This window comes from Canis lupus, chromosome 18, assembly GCF_003254725.2.
Source record: "Canis lupus dingo isolate Sandy chromosome 18, ASM325472v2, whole genome shotgun sequence".
NCBI lineage: Eukaryota > Metazoa > Chordata > Mammalia > Carnivora > Canidae > Canis > Canis lupus.
Genome location: NC_064260.1, coordinates 51,749,361 through 51,765,687, shown reverse-complemented (window position 1 = coordinate 51,765,687; position 16,327 = coordinate 51,749,361). Strand labels below are relative to the sequence as shown.

General features: G+C 53.5%; 1 protein-coding gene across 6 annotated transcripts; it reads right to left on the bottom strand.

Moving 5' to 3' along the window:
- Positions 1 to 6,824: 6,824 nt before the first annotated feature.
- On the bottom strand, positions 6,825 to 13,242 carry SLC25A45 (solute carrier family 25 member 45). 6 transcript variants are annotated; one of them, XM_025446253.3, is made up of 6 exons: positions 12,940 to 13,233; positions 11,888 to 11,931; positions 11,579 to 11,650; positions 11,089 to 11,274; positions 8,401 to 8,659; positions 6,825 to 8,243 (listed from the first exon to the last, which is right to left on the bottom strand). In XM_025446253.3, exons 1-6 carry the CDS (start codon positions 12,974 to 12,976, stop codon positions 7,975 to 7,977), a joined length of 867 nt encoding a protein of 288 aa, XP_025302038.1. In that variant the 5' UTR covers positions 12,977 to 13,233; the 3' UTR covers positions 6,825 to 7,974. The 6 variants fall into 6 exon arrangements, with proteins under 6 accessions (XP_025302038.1, XP_025302041.1, XP_025302039.1 ...); XM_025446256.3 differs by lacking the exon at positions 12,940 to 13,233 and adding an exon at positions 12,753 to 12,909; XM_025446254.3 differs by lacking the exon at positions 11,579 to 11,650 and having other exon boundaries at positions 12,940 to 13,242.
- Between the last annotated feature and the right edge of the window lie 3,085 nt (positions 13,243 to 16,327).

Sequence of the window (16,327 nt, the reverse complement as noted above, 5' to 3'; positions counted from 1 at the left end):
ACCAACAATTAGTTGTTTTATACTCAGTGTGTAAGCCCGAAGGGCATGCTCAAGGGTCTGCCCATTCTTGGAGATACCTGCTTCAAATTCACCAACACCAGCAGCACAATCAGGACAGCACAGTCAGCCTGAGATGTGCCTGGAATCATGTTTTTGATAAAGTCTCTATGTCCTGGGCCATCAGTGAGGGTCACCTAATACTTGCTGCTCTCGAATTTCCACAGGGAGCTATCAATGGTGGAACCACGTTCACGTTCACCTTTCAGTTTATCCAAGACCCAGGCATACTTGAAGGAGCCCTTTCCCATCTCAGCAGGCTCCTTCTCAAATTTTTCGATAGTTCTTTCGTCGATCCCACCACGCTTGTAGACCAGACGGCCAATAGTGGTAGGCTTGCCCGAATCTACGTGTCCAATGACGACGATGTTGATGTCAGTCTTTTCCTTTCCCATTTTGGTTTAGGTTTAACAGTAGATTTCACACCTGCGTTTTGGCAGCCAACCCATTGCAGAAAAAGCTAAATTGTCCCTTTTCGAAAAGGTGGCCCTATTACCAGCTTCCTCCCAGAGCTTTTCTTTTAAAGCCACAAGGGGCCCCTTCCTTTCGTGCATCACTGTCCTACGTCATGCTTTGCCTGTCTGTGGGAGACTTTATTGGCCCCTTCAAGCAATATTTATTAACCTTTTTGCTTGTGGGTCAGGCAGGCCCCGTTCTGGGACCCTGCAGCTCATACAGAACAAGACGGAAGGATCCCTCCTCTCTAAGCCCTTACTTTCTGGTAGAGGGAGATCAAGAAGAGACAAGTAAACAAACTAAGACGGTCATTTTATTTATTTTTTAAAAAGAGTATTTATTTGTTCATGAGACACACACACACAGAGGCAGAGACACAGGCAGAGGGAAAAGCAGGCTCCCTGCCAGGAGCCGATGTGGGACTCGATTCCCCGACCCAGGGATGACGCCCTGGGCCGAAGGCAGACTCTCAACTGACTGAGCCACTCAGGCACCCCACAAATGAACATTTATAAGATGTTTACTGTTGGGGCGCCTGGGTGGTGCAGTCCATTAAAGCGCTGACTCCTGGTTTTGGTCTGGTGGTGATCTCTGAAGTTGTGAGATCGAGCCCCAGATCCGGCTCCATGCTCAGTGGGGAGTCTTGGAAATCTTCTCTCTTCCTCTCTCTCGGTCCCTCCCCATCTCTCAAATAAATAAATAAATCTTTAAAAATTACAAAAATAAAAGCAAAATGTTCACTGCTTAGTCATCACCCTGGGTCCTGAGAAGATGATAAACTGGGTGCAGGAAGCCCACAAGCCCACAGACAGGCTCCCTGACATGTGTCTCTGCCCTGCACGCTGAGTAACTTCTTCCCACCTAAGCTTCCAGCTCTCTTCAGCCACGATTGTTTTCCTTTTTTTTCAAATATAAATAATCAGGACAGCCCCGGTGGCTCAGCAGTTTGGCGCAGCCTTCCGCCTGGGGCTTTATCCTGGAGACCCGGGATCGAGTCCCTTGTCAGGCTCCCTGCATGGAGCCTGCTCATCCCTCTGCCTCTCTCTCTCCCATTAATAAATAAATAAAACCTTAGGAAAAAAATATATATGTATATAAATAATCACATTTATACTCTCTTGCTTCTTCTAATTTTTTAATATATTCAAAAATTTCATGAATGATTATCCTGACATGCTGTATCTGAGAAATCTAGTATCTGAAATCCTTGGGGCGGGGGGGCTAAATCTGTTGCTTTTTGTTTCTTTTGATGCTTTAACTCACGGTGGCTTTTTTTTTTCATTGTGTGTTTGTTAATTTCTGGTTGTGGGAGTAATTTTTAAAAATATTTCGTCAGGGGATGCCTGGGTGGCTCAGCGGTTTCGCGCCTGCCTTTGGCCCAGGGCATGATCCTGGGGTCTCGGGATCGAGTCCCGCATCGGGCTCCCCGCATGGATCTGGCTTCTCCCTCTGCCTGTGTCTCTGCCTCTCTCTGTGTGTCTCTCATGAATAAATCAATAAATAACATCTTTTAAAAATATTTTTTATTTTTCATCTCTGGAAAACCAAAGGTTTGATTTAGGAAATGCTCCTTCAAAAAATCTGTAGTTACTCCTACCAAGCACGAGAGGGCGCTTCTACCATAATCAGTTAAGTTCCCGGAGAAAAACGTCCCAGACCTGAAGAACCCAAGTAGGCGTATGGTTCCTGGTTCACAGAGACTATCTTATTCTTAATTTCTTTTTTTAAAGATTATTTATTCATGAGAGACATGGAGAGAGAGGCAGAGACACAGGCAGAGGGAGAAGCAGGCTCCATGCAGGGAGCCCGACGCGGGACTCGATCCTAGGTCTCCAGGATCACACCCTGGGGTGAAGGTGGCGCTAAACTGCTGAGCCACCTGGGCTGCCCTCCATGAAGTTTTTTTTTTTTTTTTTAATATATTTATTTATTTATTTATTTATTTATTTATTTATTTATTTATTTATTTATTTATTTATGATAGACATAGAGAGAGAGAGGCAGAGACACAGGCAGGCTCCATGCCGGGAGCCCGACGCGGAACTCGATCCCGGGACTCCAGGATCACGCCCTGGGCCAAAGGCAGGCGCGAAATCGCTGAGCCACCCAGGGATCCCCTCCATGAAGTTTTTTAACCTCCAAGGTCTCAGCATTCATGTGAGCCGGAAAGGTAGCTCCAATTTATCACCCTGATTTACACTTACTTCCTTGATTGGAAGGGCCCTTGGGAAGTTCCCTTACTTCTTGAAAAGTTAGCAATGGTTTTAAGATCATATGTAATAATGGATCTGTAATCTAGTTGCCTTGAAGTAGGAGGGCTCCGGTAAAGCCTAGAGCACCAGCCTGCCAGAGGGGAAGTTGGGAAGACCAGTTTTCTTTCTTTCATTTACTCATTCATTCATCTGTTCAAAGCTCATTATTGAGCAACTCTGTGTGCCAGCTAACATTCTGATGATGAACAAAAGCAGACAAGGTCTCTGCTTGACGGGGCTCATAGCTTAGAGGAGAGACAATTATAATAAAAGAATCACACACACAAAAGTGTGTGCTTACAGATGAAGAGGGGATTACACGAAAGTGCAAGCTACTGGCTCTCAAGCTGTGGCTCACACCGGCAGCATCAGTAGGAACTTAGTGAAGCACAAATTCTTCTCAAACCTACTGAATCAAAAGTCCCAGGATGAGACCCAGCAATCTGTATTTTAATAAGCCCCCCAGGTGATTCTAAACCACTGGCATAAGCCAAAGGGACTTGACCTAGACAGAGGGGCTGAGGAAAGTTTCTCTAAGGAAGTGGTGATGACAGCAGAAGGAGGAGTGGGAGGCACACAGGCAGTGAGAACGGTGAGAACGCAGATGTCCTGTGGTGCGGGGGAATGTGGTTGTTTAAGGAACCAAGAGAAGGTGAATGTCTGAAGGCCTTGAAGGTTGTAGAAGGAGCTTGCCCAGATTCCTCAGAGTGATGGAAAGCCATTGAGGGGGACAAGGAAAATAGGAAAAACTTATTTGTTCAGATTCAGGGCAGGACCAGGCTGTGGTTTGAGGACAAAGAAAGAGGGAGTGATTCCTAGAAAACTTTAAGAGCAGGGTTAGCAGGAGCTGGGGACTCCTTTGATTTGGAGGAGGGGAGCTGCTCGGAGACATCTGGCCTGACGACATAGCTGTGCCACAGAGCACTGCAGCAGGAGCAGGCTGGGAGGACACGTGAGGCACTTCTGGGATGCTCAAGCATGTGTGACCAGGGACAGCCAGCAGTGTGCACCTGGGGCTCAGGACAGTGGTTGGGCTGGAAACACCAAAGCAGGCACATTTGTAAAGTGAATCCCCATGGCTCAGCTGTTTAGTGAGTCTGGAAGCAGAGATCTCAGCCAGAATTGTCCCAAGGTATGTCCTTTCCCCCAACCCTGCACTGGAGTCCTCGTGTCACTATCCATGTAAGTTAGTCACCTGTAATTTCTCCTACTGTGATCACTGAAAAATAAGTGTCATGTTTAACAGCACGAAACCAGTGAGATGTGATTTACATTTGTCCAAGTCACAGGCTCCTTACACACAAGCCTCAGACACTACCCCCACTGGCAAGCTCAAAGCAGGTACATTTGCTATTTGGTTCTCAGGGATTTGTGTTCTTTACTCCTATCCTACTAATCCTTCCATCTCAGTGAGCTCTCAAAAAGAATGATGACCTCTAACAACACGTTAATTCTTTGAGGAATTTAACATGAGTATTATGAGACCCTGCTGATGTAAAAACATGTGGCTTTTAAAAATATCCTTGGCCACAGGGACACCTGTGTGGCTCAGTCAGTTAAGCATCTGACTCTTGATCTCAACTCAGGTCTTTTTTTTTCTCCCTTTTTTCCTTTTTTTTTTTTTTAAGATTTTATTTATTTATTCATGAGACACACACACACACAGAGGCAGAGACACAGGCAGAGCGATAAGCAGGCTCCACGCAGGAAGCCTGATGTGGGACTCGATCCCGGGTCTCCAGGATCACACCCTGGGCCAAAGGCAGGCGCCAAACCGCTGAGCCACCCAGGGATCGCCCTCAGCTCAGGTCTTGATCTCAGAGTTGTGAATTCAAATCTCGTGTTGGGCTCCATGCTTAGAGTGGAGCCTACTGAAAGAAAGAAAGAAAGAAAGAAAGAAAGAAAGAAAGAAAGAAAGAAAGAAAGAAAGAAAAGAAAGAAAGAAGAAAGAAAGAAAGAAAGAAAGAAAGAAAGAAAGAAAGAAAGAAAGAAAGAAAGAAAGAGAAAGAAAGAAACCTTTGGCCACTTCCTGCCTGATCTTTGTCTTTCCACCCTCTTTCCCAAGCTGTTGTGACCTTTTCCTGGGCCCCTGAAAGTGAAATGAGTTGTTTTCTCACTAATCACGTCACACTTAACCCTAGCCTCACTCCAGCTCTGTGGCAGCAGCCCGTGAGCCCAGCTAGCAGTGCTGGTCAGGGGAGTGGAAGGAGCGGGCCTGGAACTGAATGGCCGGCCCCATGGGAGGCCTACATTCCCTCTGGTTGAAAGTGAGGAGCTAGAGGGGAAGAGCTCCAGCCCCCAGAGACACCTCTGGAAGGAACCCAATAGGGAAAGCTGACAGTACAAAGGCAGGCTTATGGGTGTAATTACTACCCCCAAAAGAAGATTTAACTAAAACCGAATCATGAAAGAATTTTTAGGGGCACCTGGGTGGCTCAGTGACTGAGTGTCTGCCTTGGGCTCTGGTCATGGTCCTGAGGTCCTGGGACCTAGTCCCACATCAGGCTCCCTGCATGGAGCCTGCTTTGCCCTCTGCCTGTGTCTGCCTCTCTCTGTGTCTCTCATGAATAAATAAATAAAAGCTTTTTTTAAAAAAAAAAAAAAAAAAGGATTTTTCAGTTTTATTCTCTTGCTGACTGGTAATGTGACTAAGGGCAAACTACAGAGACCACTCTGACCTCTGGCTCCCTTCTTGCCTATTTGTATGTGCCACCTCCTCTTTCACATGCAACCCGCCCCCCCCTCCCCCCCCCAATGACTGTGGTACCATCACTGCTTGTATCCAGCCCCAAACCTCTGGCACTGCAGCGATGCTGGAGAGCCACTGGGCTCACAAACTGACCAGACATCAGAAGAAATTGAGGCACAGAAAGGGCAGTGACTGGCCGAGACAGACCCTGCTTTTCCATGCCGGGAACACCGGCTTCCTGAGTCTGAGCAGGAGGAGAGGCCACCGGAGTTAGGAGTTCAAGTCACTTCTACTGGATTCACAGCTCCCTTAGCTCGAAGGGGCAGCACATTTCTGCTAGGAGGAGCTCCTGAACACCATTTCTTAAACTTTAGCGTGTATAAAAGGCACCAAAGAGCTCTGCACAACATGGATTCCTAGGCCCTAATCTCAGAGATTCTGATTCGGTCCATCCCCCAGGGGGACTCAGGATTCTGCATTTCCAGCCAAATGCCCCTGCTCCACAGACCACACTGGATTCATCCCTGACCTGGCAACCGGCAGACCCCTACCTACTGTGTCAGTAAGGGCAAGGCAAAACTAGCAGAGCAAGCAAGTGACAGAGTGCAGGGGCTTGGGTGGTCAGATGGGCTGTGCTCCCCTCACCCAGGGTCCCGGCCAGGGAAGTGTCTCCCACATCCTCACCAGAGCCAGTGAGGAATCTCCTCAAGGACAAGAGAGGGCAATTGCACACATCACACATTTTTCGAGCAAGAGTCCACATATGTGGGCACATTGAGTTGCAAGGGAGGTTAGGGAGCAGAGCCTGGCTCCCCATCCACAGCCGCTGCGGTCACACTGTGACAGTAGAAGAAGAGGAGACTGATTTGGGGGCCACCCATAGTTGGTAGCCCATGATCCAGTGAAGGAGGGCTCTGACAGGCACACGTGGGGGCCAATGCCATCAGGCCTAGGCTGGGGGAGTCTGAACTTTGATGGGAGACTGTCACAGGCCCCAAGTAGAGCAGAGGAGCAGAGTAAGGGCTCTGGAGCTGGAGGCTCAGATGTGTCCAGGTGAGATGTGTGACCCTGGACAGGTTACACACTGTCTCTGAACTGAGGCTGTGATCATAGCTATAACCTTATAAATGATGATAACAGTGTGGGTTCTTTTTAAGATTTCATTTTAGTTTTTTTAAGTGTGCCCAATGTGGGACTCGAACTTACAACCCGAGATTCAGAGTCTCATGCTCCACCAACTAAGCCATCCAGGTACCACTATTGTCACGGTTTTTATAGGGAGCCCCCAGCAAATGGCAGGAATTCCGGGCATTCAGGTCATCATAAAGTGGGCCAAGGTTGATCTCAAACCAGATCGGGACACTGGTGGGTACAAACTCTGCTCATCTTTATTGCCAATCAAGTAAACCTTCTTGGCCAGCTTTTAATTGCCACTTAGCAGTTGAGGTGGGTAAAGCAAACAAGCACCATCAATGAGAGTGGGCCAGGCAGACACCCTGGAAAAGCGGCCCCGACTCCTGGCACCACGCCACCAGAGATGGCTCCGAGAGGGGCCAGGCAGGCCAAACCTCTCAGTGGAAACGTGGGGGCGGAGACAGGACCCAGGGAACAGGTGTGGTGGTTGGAGTAGGGGATCCCATTGTAAGTCTGACGCCCGACCTCAAGGAGCTCTCGGTATAATGGGGTTAGGTTGAGAATCAAAACAACAACCCAACAACCACGGCAAAGCACAGGGAGGGCTGTGATCTTGGCCTGTGGGAGATGTGGGAGGGACCAGGGGCCCGGTGGAGGTGGTGTGAAAACCCACAGCCAGTGGGGGCAAGGGAGACTCCTGTGCTCGCCAGGAAGGACTCCAGGAGAGGTGCTCAGCCTGGGCCCAGGAGCAGGTTCAGCCAAGGAGAGATGGAGTCACCGTGTGGGCGCTGCCCCCTCCGGCCAGGAGGGAATAAGCCTTCCCGGCCAAGGCCAAGGATAGTCCAGTTTGCAATCCCTGTGCAGGGCTGGGCTGCCAAACCCCCCAGGGAGAAGAGGGGGAATAGGCAGGGAGGGCCCCGGGGGTGGGGGAGGTGGGGCTTGTCCCCAGAGGCCAAGGGAGCCGCTGAAGGATTCTGGACCAGAGGAGACTGCAGGCTGCTCTCCAGTGGGGGTGAGGTGGAGCAGTTAGAAAGGAGGTGAGGTGGGGGCAGGGGAGGACGGAGTGCTGCCCAGGAGTGCAGGCTCTGAGAGCTCTCTGAGGGTGAAGTCCCTGGGATGTCACCAGCACCACTGGCCAATGAGTGTGCTTCACGGCCTCTCCGGGAGCGTGGGAATGCAGGCAAGTGCAGCTGGGTGGCCGAAGCCAGCCTTGCCTTCCCGGAGTCCAGGGCCCTGGGCCTCCTGCTGCTCCCCGCCACTGCCTACCCTTAAGGAAAGGCCAGGCCCCTCGAATTGGAATCGCAAGCTGGTGCTTTCACCTTGGCCTCCAGTCTGGGCGGCTGGGCAGTGGTCTGGCCGGGAGCTACAGGCCTCACCTGGCCACGCTCATCCCCATGAGCTGAGGAGGTACTCGTAGGTGAGGAAGGTGACAGCGTTCACAGGAAAGGCGCGGGCACTGTTGATTGTAAGCCCCCGGAAGAAGACCCCCAGTCCTTCCTGCCGGGCACTGCTTACCATGCAGTCCAGCACCCCCCGGTACACCCTGTGCTTCAGCCCGCCCATCTGCATCCGGGACTTGATCACGTCCAAGGGGGTGGCTACAGCCCAGGAGGCAATGCCTGCAAAGCCCCCTGCCACCAGCACTGTGGCTGCGCCTGGGGTAGAGGAAGCCCAGGCAGGTGTCAGACTGAGGAGCAACAGCATCCTCCCATCCCATCCCATCCCCAGCATCCCTCTGCATCCTCCACGGCCGGGGCCAGCTCCCCGCCCCACTCCTCTCTGTCCCCCACCCTCTCATCCCACTCCACTCACCGGGGTTCTGGCGATCTGGCGTAGACTGGCGGCAGAGCCACTCATAGGTGACAAAATAGATCCCCAGTGTGGGGGTGTCCCTCAGCGTCAGGGCCCAGGCTCCCCGGAAGAGCCCCCAGGGCCCGTCCTCCCGGCAGATAGAGACTGCACAGTGCACAGGACCCCGGTACCGGGGTGGGGGGCTGCCCGGCCGAGCCCTTGGCTCCGTCTGGTTTTGTAGCCGGACTTTGATGAGGTCAAAAGGGGCCAAGCAGTAGGCCTGTAAGGGAGGAAGCACAAAGACCTGGGTCGGGCTCTGGGTGAGAACAGCGGCCCATTGTAACAAGAGGAAGGGAGTGGGCAGAGAGGGTTGCATCTTCCCAAGGGGCCTCGCCACCCCCGTGGCACCCAGGGTGGGCCATGGGCTAGACCGCTTCCCTTAGTATCAGACCTCTGATGGCGGGTGGCACAGCCCACCCCCTGGATGGCACCGAACCTGCCTGGCACCTACACGGTGCTTGGAGACAATCCTGGATTATTTCTCCAAGAGTAGGTAGGTTTCTAGGCTCCCAAAAGCCAGAAGTGAGAACCCCCCTGCAGTGATTGGGGATTCAGTCCTCAACCATGAGACAGCTCTGACACCTCCCCAGAGTGAAGGAGGTCACCTCAGTACTGTTGGGGACTCGACTTCATAGATTCTCACTCTCCAGCTTCCTGTAGGACACCTCTCAGAGGCCCCTGAGGGGGTCAGGTACTGGGCCAGCCTTTCCTGCATCCCGCAAATCCCCAACCACTAGTGTCCCAACAGAAGACAGGTGGGTGGGGCCTATGGGTCCTAGGACTCATCACCTGGCTGAGGCAGATGGGACAAACATTTGGGGTAGTATCAGGACTGAGGGTGGTTCTGGGTGGATGCAGAGGGAAATGGAGCCAGGGCCTAATGTGAAGGGCAGGGGTGCACTAGGTCAAGGTCAGCTGTTAAAGTTCAGATGAGAAATCAGGCTGAGGCTAACATGTCATGAGGGGTTTCTGTGGATTTTGTTTCTTTTGTGGAAAGTACACAAGCTTAGCTCTGCAGCCCCGGAGATGGCTGATGGCAGAGGCAGCTGGAAGCTGGCTCTGGCTGTGATGTGCGGAGGTGGCAGGCCAACTTTGCTTACTTCCTCCCCTCCGGGAAGGGCAGTGAGCTGGGCTCTCTCCTGAGGCAGGATCCAATGTCATCCTGCAGAGCCCATGGGCAGCACCAAGCTCAGGGCTTCTCCAGGGGACATGCCCTTGAGCCCAGGGCTCCTGACTAAGGAAATGGCTGAGCTAGAGGTAGGGTGGCTAGCAGGGACAGGTTAGGGCCCCTCCCCTCCCCATCCCGGGTCCATGGCAGAGTGGGGATGGCAGACGCTGCCACGGTGTTTGCCAGGGTCAGCTTTTGCTGAGCCAAAAGCAACTTCCGCACATCACAGGTTGTCGATCCCTGCCCTGGACTGGCCAGAGTCACACCCTGCCTCTTCCTCCCCGTCTCCACACTAAAACACAATTTCTGCCCCGAGACCTTGTTAAGCTGAATCCATGGGCTTGATGGCAAACTGGGTTCCAGTTGCCTTGAACCTGGTCCCCATCAGTGACCCTACAGTCCCCAGTGGCGCTATCTGTTCTGCTTTGCAAAGAGCTGGTGGGGAGGGTGACTTAGGACCTGGGCCTGGCTGGGCCAGCCACTAGCTTAGAGTCTCAGTTCTCTTCCCTGTCTTCATGGGATGCAGGTCTCAGGGACTGAGAAAAATGCAGGCATGTGCCCTGCACAAGAAGGGGCAGAAGAAAAGCCAGAACCTTTTGGGGTCTCAAGAATCACTAATTCACTTGCGTGAGCCCTCTGAGTCTGTCTTTTGCCCTTGCTCTCCACCCCAGGAAGTGTGTCAGGGGCATCAGGGCAGGTGCCAAACATAGTGTGACCCTCCCCGCCCCCCCGCACCTGACTGGGGTGTGGGGTGGAGCCAGGCACCAGTCCCTCGGCCTCTATGCTCACGCTTCCCCCATCAGCTGGGGTTCCCCCTGCTGCCTGAGGCCCCTCTTTCCTCCACCCCACCAATCAAAAGCTGGATACTTAAGTGCTCAGAACAGAGACCAAAACAAATGATGGAATCTATTTAATGATTAATACCCTGAGCCCCTCCCAGTGAGATCTGTGGACTGGGGCCTGATGAGGCTCGGAGATCTCAGCCAGCTGCATGCTGTGGGCAAAGGGGCTGAGCAGGGCATGGGCTGGGCCAGGATCACACTGGGGTCGGAGGGGCTGGGCTCAGGGGTCTGGGAGGGCAAAAGGTCACCTTAGAGGCAGCACTGAGGCTGGCAGACCCCTCCAGAGGTGGGCGAGCCCTGTCAGCCTCAGCATGGGGCATCAACTCTGCTCCATGGTGTTCTCTTGGCACCATCTCCCCCCATCCGACCCCCAGATCTCTCAGCCTCCTGCCCCCTCTGCTCTCTGTGACACTCCCCTCCAGACCTACAGCCCAGAAGGCCACAGCTCAGCCAGGCCAGGTCACTGGGAGCAGCCAGGAGCTGGCCATTTCCCCACAGCTCCTCATGTACTCTTAGGAAGGCCTGGAGTCTACAGGGTGCCCCTGTGCGCATGTGTGTGCATGTGTATGTGTGCATACTCACAGCTGTTTGTGTGCTTGACAGCACCTGTGTACACATGCCCCCGTGCCTGCCTCTCACCTGCACGAACCCTCCAGTGCAGCCAGCTATGAAGACATGCGTGTAGCTGGGTGGCTGGGCCCACCGCTCCTGGTGGGAGGTTGCTGTGAGAGCCAGCAGCGTGTTGCTGTAGACTCCAAACAGGACAGAGTTGACCACAGCTATGCTCGCAATGGGGAAGCTCATTCCCTTGAAAAAACCCAGAAGCTGTAGAAAGACATGGTGGCTATAAGGCAAAGGAGCCTCCTCTTTGCCCTTTCCAGCTCTGGCAGGGTCTCCTCTGGCTGGAAACCACTCCTGAAACCTGACACAGGGAGGTTGAGGCAGGCTGAGGCTGGGGACAGCCTCAGCTCCATCATCGGGGTTACTAAGCTATACCACCCAGCCCCGGGTAGCCCCAGACTCTGGGCTTCTCTCTTCCAGGGGCAGCACCCTGCCAGGGGAGAAGAAAGCTGCTTCTGACTACCCAGATGCCTCCCATTCCAAAGCCCCAAAGAAACAAGACACCCACCGACTCATGGCGGTAAGTCTTAACCATGCAGTCAATGATGCCCTGGTATGTGGTCTGGGTCTGTAGCCGCACCTGGATGAGGAGGACAGGGCAGGCAGCCCAGCAGGGAAGAGCAGGGATGGGCAGGGATGAACAGGGTGGCTCCATCCCAGCTCCTCCCCCTGCCCAGCAGGATGCCATCAGGGCAGGATTGATGAGAAAGATCCCCCATCAAAGCTGGGCCCTGCTCTCAAGGCATCCTGCCCTACACATCCTGACATCTAGCTCAGGTAACATCCTTCATGCTTTGGGAGCCTCCCCTTGACTCACCTTTACAGTGTCAAAAGGGTGTCCCAGAACCAAGCCCAGAGCTCCTGTGTGATAAGAAGATGCTATGAGCAAGGCCCCTTGCACCTGGCTGAGGAAAGAGGGATTTGGGCAGGAGAAAACGGGCCAAGGCCTTACAACCAGACTCCAAAGAAACTCCAGCTGGCCCCTTCGCATCCTCCTCGGCACCAAGCACTGGGCTGGGAAGGTGTGGGGACAAGGGGAGAGCCCTGGCCCTGTCAGGAGGACATATAGGCAGAAGGGAGGAGCCAGCCACAGACACAGTGTCCTCACAGTGTCCAACCCTGACTGTCCTGCTTGCTTATCTGACTGTGGGGCTGTGGGACAGATTCTCTGGTGCTCCTGCCTCCCTGCCAGCCTGGCCTCTTCCTTCCTTCACCTCACCACTGCTGTTGAGTACGGAGCCTTGATCCAGACCAGGTCCTGCTCTCCCAGCACTCTATCCCATCAGCCAGCAGTATGGGGCTGGAGGCCCCGAGGGGAGTCTTGCTGGCCACAGTGGAAAAGAGTCAGCCCCCAGGCCACCTCCCCACCTCTGGATCTTGCCTTCCATAGCAGACGCTGGTCCTGGAGCCTGGAGTGGAGGTCATAGCCCCAGGAGGCAGGTTCAGAATGTCCCCCTCTTTCTTCTGAGAGAAATATCACCCAGGAGCTGGGGTGGATCTACGACACACCAGGCCTCAGTGCCAGAGCATGCAGGCCACCACCAGGTAGGGCAGAGGCCCAAAGGGGAACACAGTCCAGCTGCTGGGGTCCAAGGGGAAATTCCCTCATGAGCCCCACAGGGCGGGCCTAGAGAGTGGGGTTCTCAGTGGAGGTCTGCAGGTGTGTCTGGGATAGTGCTCACCTCAGCTCCAGAGGTGAGGGCAGATGGCTCAGGGACCTGCTCCCTACTTAGGCAACTGCCAGGAGGCTCTGGAAAGCTGGTTCTGGGTGCTCCAGGGCCACCAGGACTTTGGTCTCTGCTCCTTCTATGTCCCCAGGAAGTGACCTACCACTAGGGGTGATGTGAGGAAGGAAGAAAAATGTCTCACCAGAGATCCAGCCGGCCACAAACTCCTCCACAGGCATTGTCTGGCAGGGGCGGGAGCTGGTGGCTCCAGCAGAGGAGACGCTGGAGAGGGAAGGTCCCTGATCTCCCTCCCCCCAGCCCGCCTGATAACTTCCCACTAATGTTTAACTCTGCCTGCAGGGTGAGCAGTGGCCTGGTGCCCAGACCTCAGCACCAGGAGAGGGGAGGGAGCCAACTTGGGTGGCCCTGACCTTGGAGGAGGTGTGCAGCGTGTGAAATCTCAGGACAGGGATGATGCACCCTCCCTCTCAGGAGGCCTACCCGCCCCTGCCAGCCAACGATGGCCTTGTAACCTTGCTTCCTGACCAAGCATGGCAGCCAGGCCCCAGCCTCTAGGGCTGCCTTACCCAGCATGACTTTAAGGGGGGGCCAGGCCCTGCCCGCCCAGCCTAGCCAGCCCAAACCCCCTGCGTCCCCACACCACCACACACCAGGCTGTCACCCACCCCGGACGGGCCAGCAGAGATGGAGTGTGGCCGCCAGGGGACAGGGCCAGTGAGGTCCCCATATCCCTGGAACCCCAGAGCCTATAGGGTGGGAACAACTCAGAGAGGAATGACTCCCAGGGCCTGAAGCCCTGCCTTCCCCCAGGGTAATGTGCAGCTCCCCCAGCTCCCTTGCGTGAGTCATAAACAGCCTCCCTCGCTCGGCCTTCTCTTCCCTGGGCCTCCTTCCCAGGGGGAAAAGCTGCAGATATGAGTGTATAAAGGGCTGCGTGTGTCCCAGCTCTGGGGTGACAACTGTTCATTTCTCTGGACAACAACCCGAACGGACAAGGCAGGGACCTGCATCCCTTTCTCTTCCTCTCTGCTTCCTTCAACCCACCTTCTCTGTTGCCAATAGTTTTTTTTTTTTAATAATTTTATTTATTTATTCATGAGAGAGGCAGAGACATAGGTAGAGGGAAAAGCAGACTCCCTGAGGGGAGCCTGATGTGGGACTCTGATCCAGGACCACGGGATCACAACCTGAGCCAAAGGTAGACGCTCAACCGCTGAGCCACCCAGGCATCCCTGTCGCCAGTAGGTTAAATGAGTTACAGCCTGAGTCATTAACTCCACTCACCCATTGGCTCCTTACGAGCCCAATATAGTTAAATACCCTCACTCTTCAATGTTGACTTGAGAGTGATATTTTACATCATTTTAAAATTTGTGGCATCTTTTAACAAACCAGATGACTGCTCACGCCCCGTGTTTCTCACACCTGTCTGGTACTTTTATTTTTCCTGCTTCCATCTTCTCTGTCACCTGAGAGGGGGCCGTGTACATCACAGAGGCAGTGGGGGCTTTGGTGTTGTCCACACTGGGGTTCCAATGTCAGCTCTGACCCCACCAGCCGAGGGATCTGTGGCAAGGCACGTGCTTCCTGAGGCTCTTTTCTCCTGTGTCCTTTGGGAGGCTCTGGAGTTCATCTGAGGGGTCCCTTGAAGGGGGGACTGGTATCCGCATTCAGGATCACAACATGTCCATTACACTTCGTGATTCTGACGCAGTAGGGCACAGGAGCACAGCGGCGGTCCCGTATACTTCGAGCAGGACTCGGATGCACATGTGCAGCCAGGACGCCAGGCAGAGCATCAGAGCAGACCTGTGGATGCGGGCAGGCCAAGAGCTGAGTTTGCTGCAGATGACAAGTATCAAACATTAAAAGAGTGTCTGGGGTGGGACGCATATGTGGCTCGGTGGTTGAGCCTTTGGTTCAGGGAGTGATCCTGGAGTCCCAGGATCGAGAAGCAGGAGCCTGCTTCTCCCTCTGCCTGTGTCTCTGCCTCTCTGTGTGTGTCTTTCATGAATAAATAAACAAAATCTTAAAAAAGAGAGAGAGTGTGTCTGGGGTGCTGATGTAATGTGTTGTTTGCATCAACGGCCACAAGATCTGTCAGATTCTATTCTTAGGTATGCTGGGAAGTGGGACAGGGGTGGGGTCCTCTTTCCAGGGCACAGAGACTGGAAAGGGGCAGGGGCGGAGACAGGGAGGCCAGGCAGGAATCTGAATGGAGGCGATGGTGGCATTAGGCCAGGGCGGTAGCAGTGGAGGAGTGTAGTGTTAAAAAAAGATTTTATTTATTTGACAGAGAGAAAGGGCACAAGCACTGGGGAGGGGCAGAGGCAGCAGGAGAAACACACACCCCACTGAGCAGGGAGCTCGATGCAGGGCTCGATCACAAGACCCCGGGATCGTAACCTGAGCCAAAGGCAGATGCTTAACCGACTGAGCCACTCAGATGCCCCCATCTTATGTAGTTTTAAATATGCATTTCTTTCTCCCGGGCTTCTTTCTTCCTCCTCTCTACCTCCACTCCCTAATTGAACCATAAGATAAGCTTCCTGAGGGTAGGGCAGTCTCACGTGGGTCTCCATCCCCTGCCCCAGCCCAGATCCTGCACCGAGTAAGCACTCAACCACACTGGACTTTGATCCAGCTAGTTAAGTGAGGTCACCAAGCCATTGTGTCCTGGTCTGAGGGTCCCAGAACTTAGAACCTGGAAGAAGAGGCATCTGTGTGGCTCAGTGGTTGAGCATCTGCCTTTGGCGTAGGTCATGATCCCGGGGTCCTGGGATCAAGTCCCACATAAGGCTCCCCATAGGGAGCCTGCTTCTCCCTCTGCCTGTGTCTCTGCCTCTCTCTATGTGTCTCTCATGAATAAATAAAATCTTAAAAAAAAAAAGAACCTGGAGATGCTTGTTCTATAGCACACTCTTGTCTCCAGCTCCCATCTGAGCTTCCTTGAGTCTTTAGTTCACACAAAGAAGACATGTTGTAATGGGCTCAAGTGTGGGGTAGCGTAGATCCTGGAGGGCTGGTAAAGAGCTGTTCCTATGAGGAAACTTGGCCTGGGTTAGGAGATGGGCCTGCCTTCCAAAGCCAGGAAGGAGGGCAGGGTGAGCCCACTCCTTCTCTTGCACCCCTACCCCCATCCTTGATCGTCTAGACCATTGTCGTGGCTAGAACAACTTCTGGTTCTTCTGGCTCAGGAAGGTGCCCCATGGACCTGTTTTTCTCCCTGAGATCTACACCTCAGGCATACACAGGCTGGCGTTGCCAGGACATGTTGGTGACGTGACCCTGGGAGAGGTGGTTTCACGCCTGTCTCTTCCAGGCCCCAGTGCCTCTTTCCAGGCTGGGAATGGCTCAAGGTCTCCCGGCTGTGTGTCTAAGATAGAGAGGGCTCATGTGACTGCTCCTTGGAATAATCCAGTGTGCCTAGCTTGGGTTTCCGGCATATAATTGGAGAGTCGCTGGAGATCATGGAGTTCAACCTCTTCACTTTACAGACGGGAAACTGGGGCCCGCTGGAACAGGGGCTTGTCCAGGCTAAGTCCGACAGGCACCCAGTCTTCTGACCG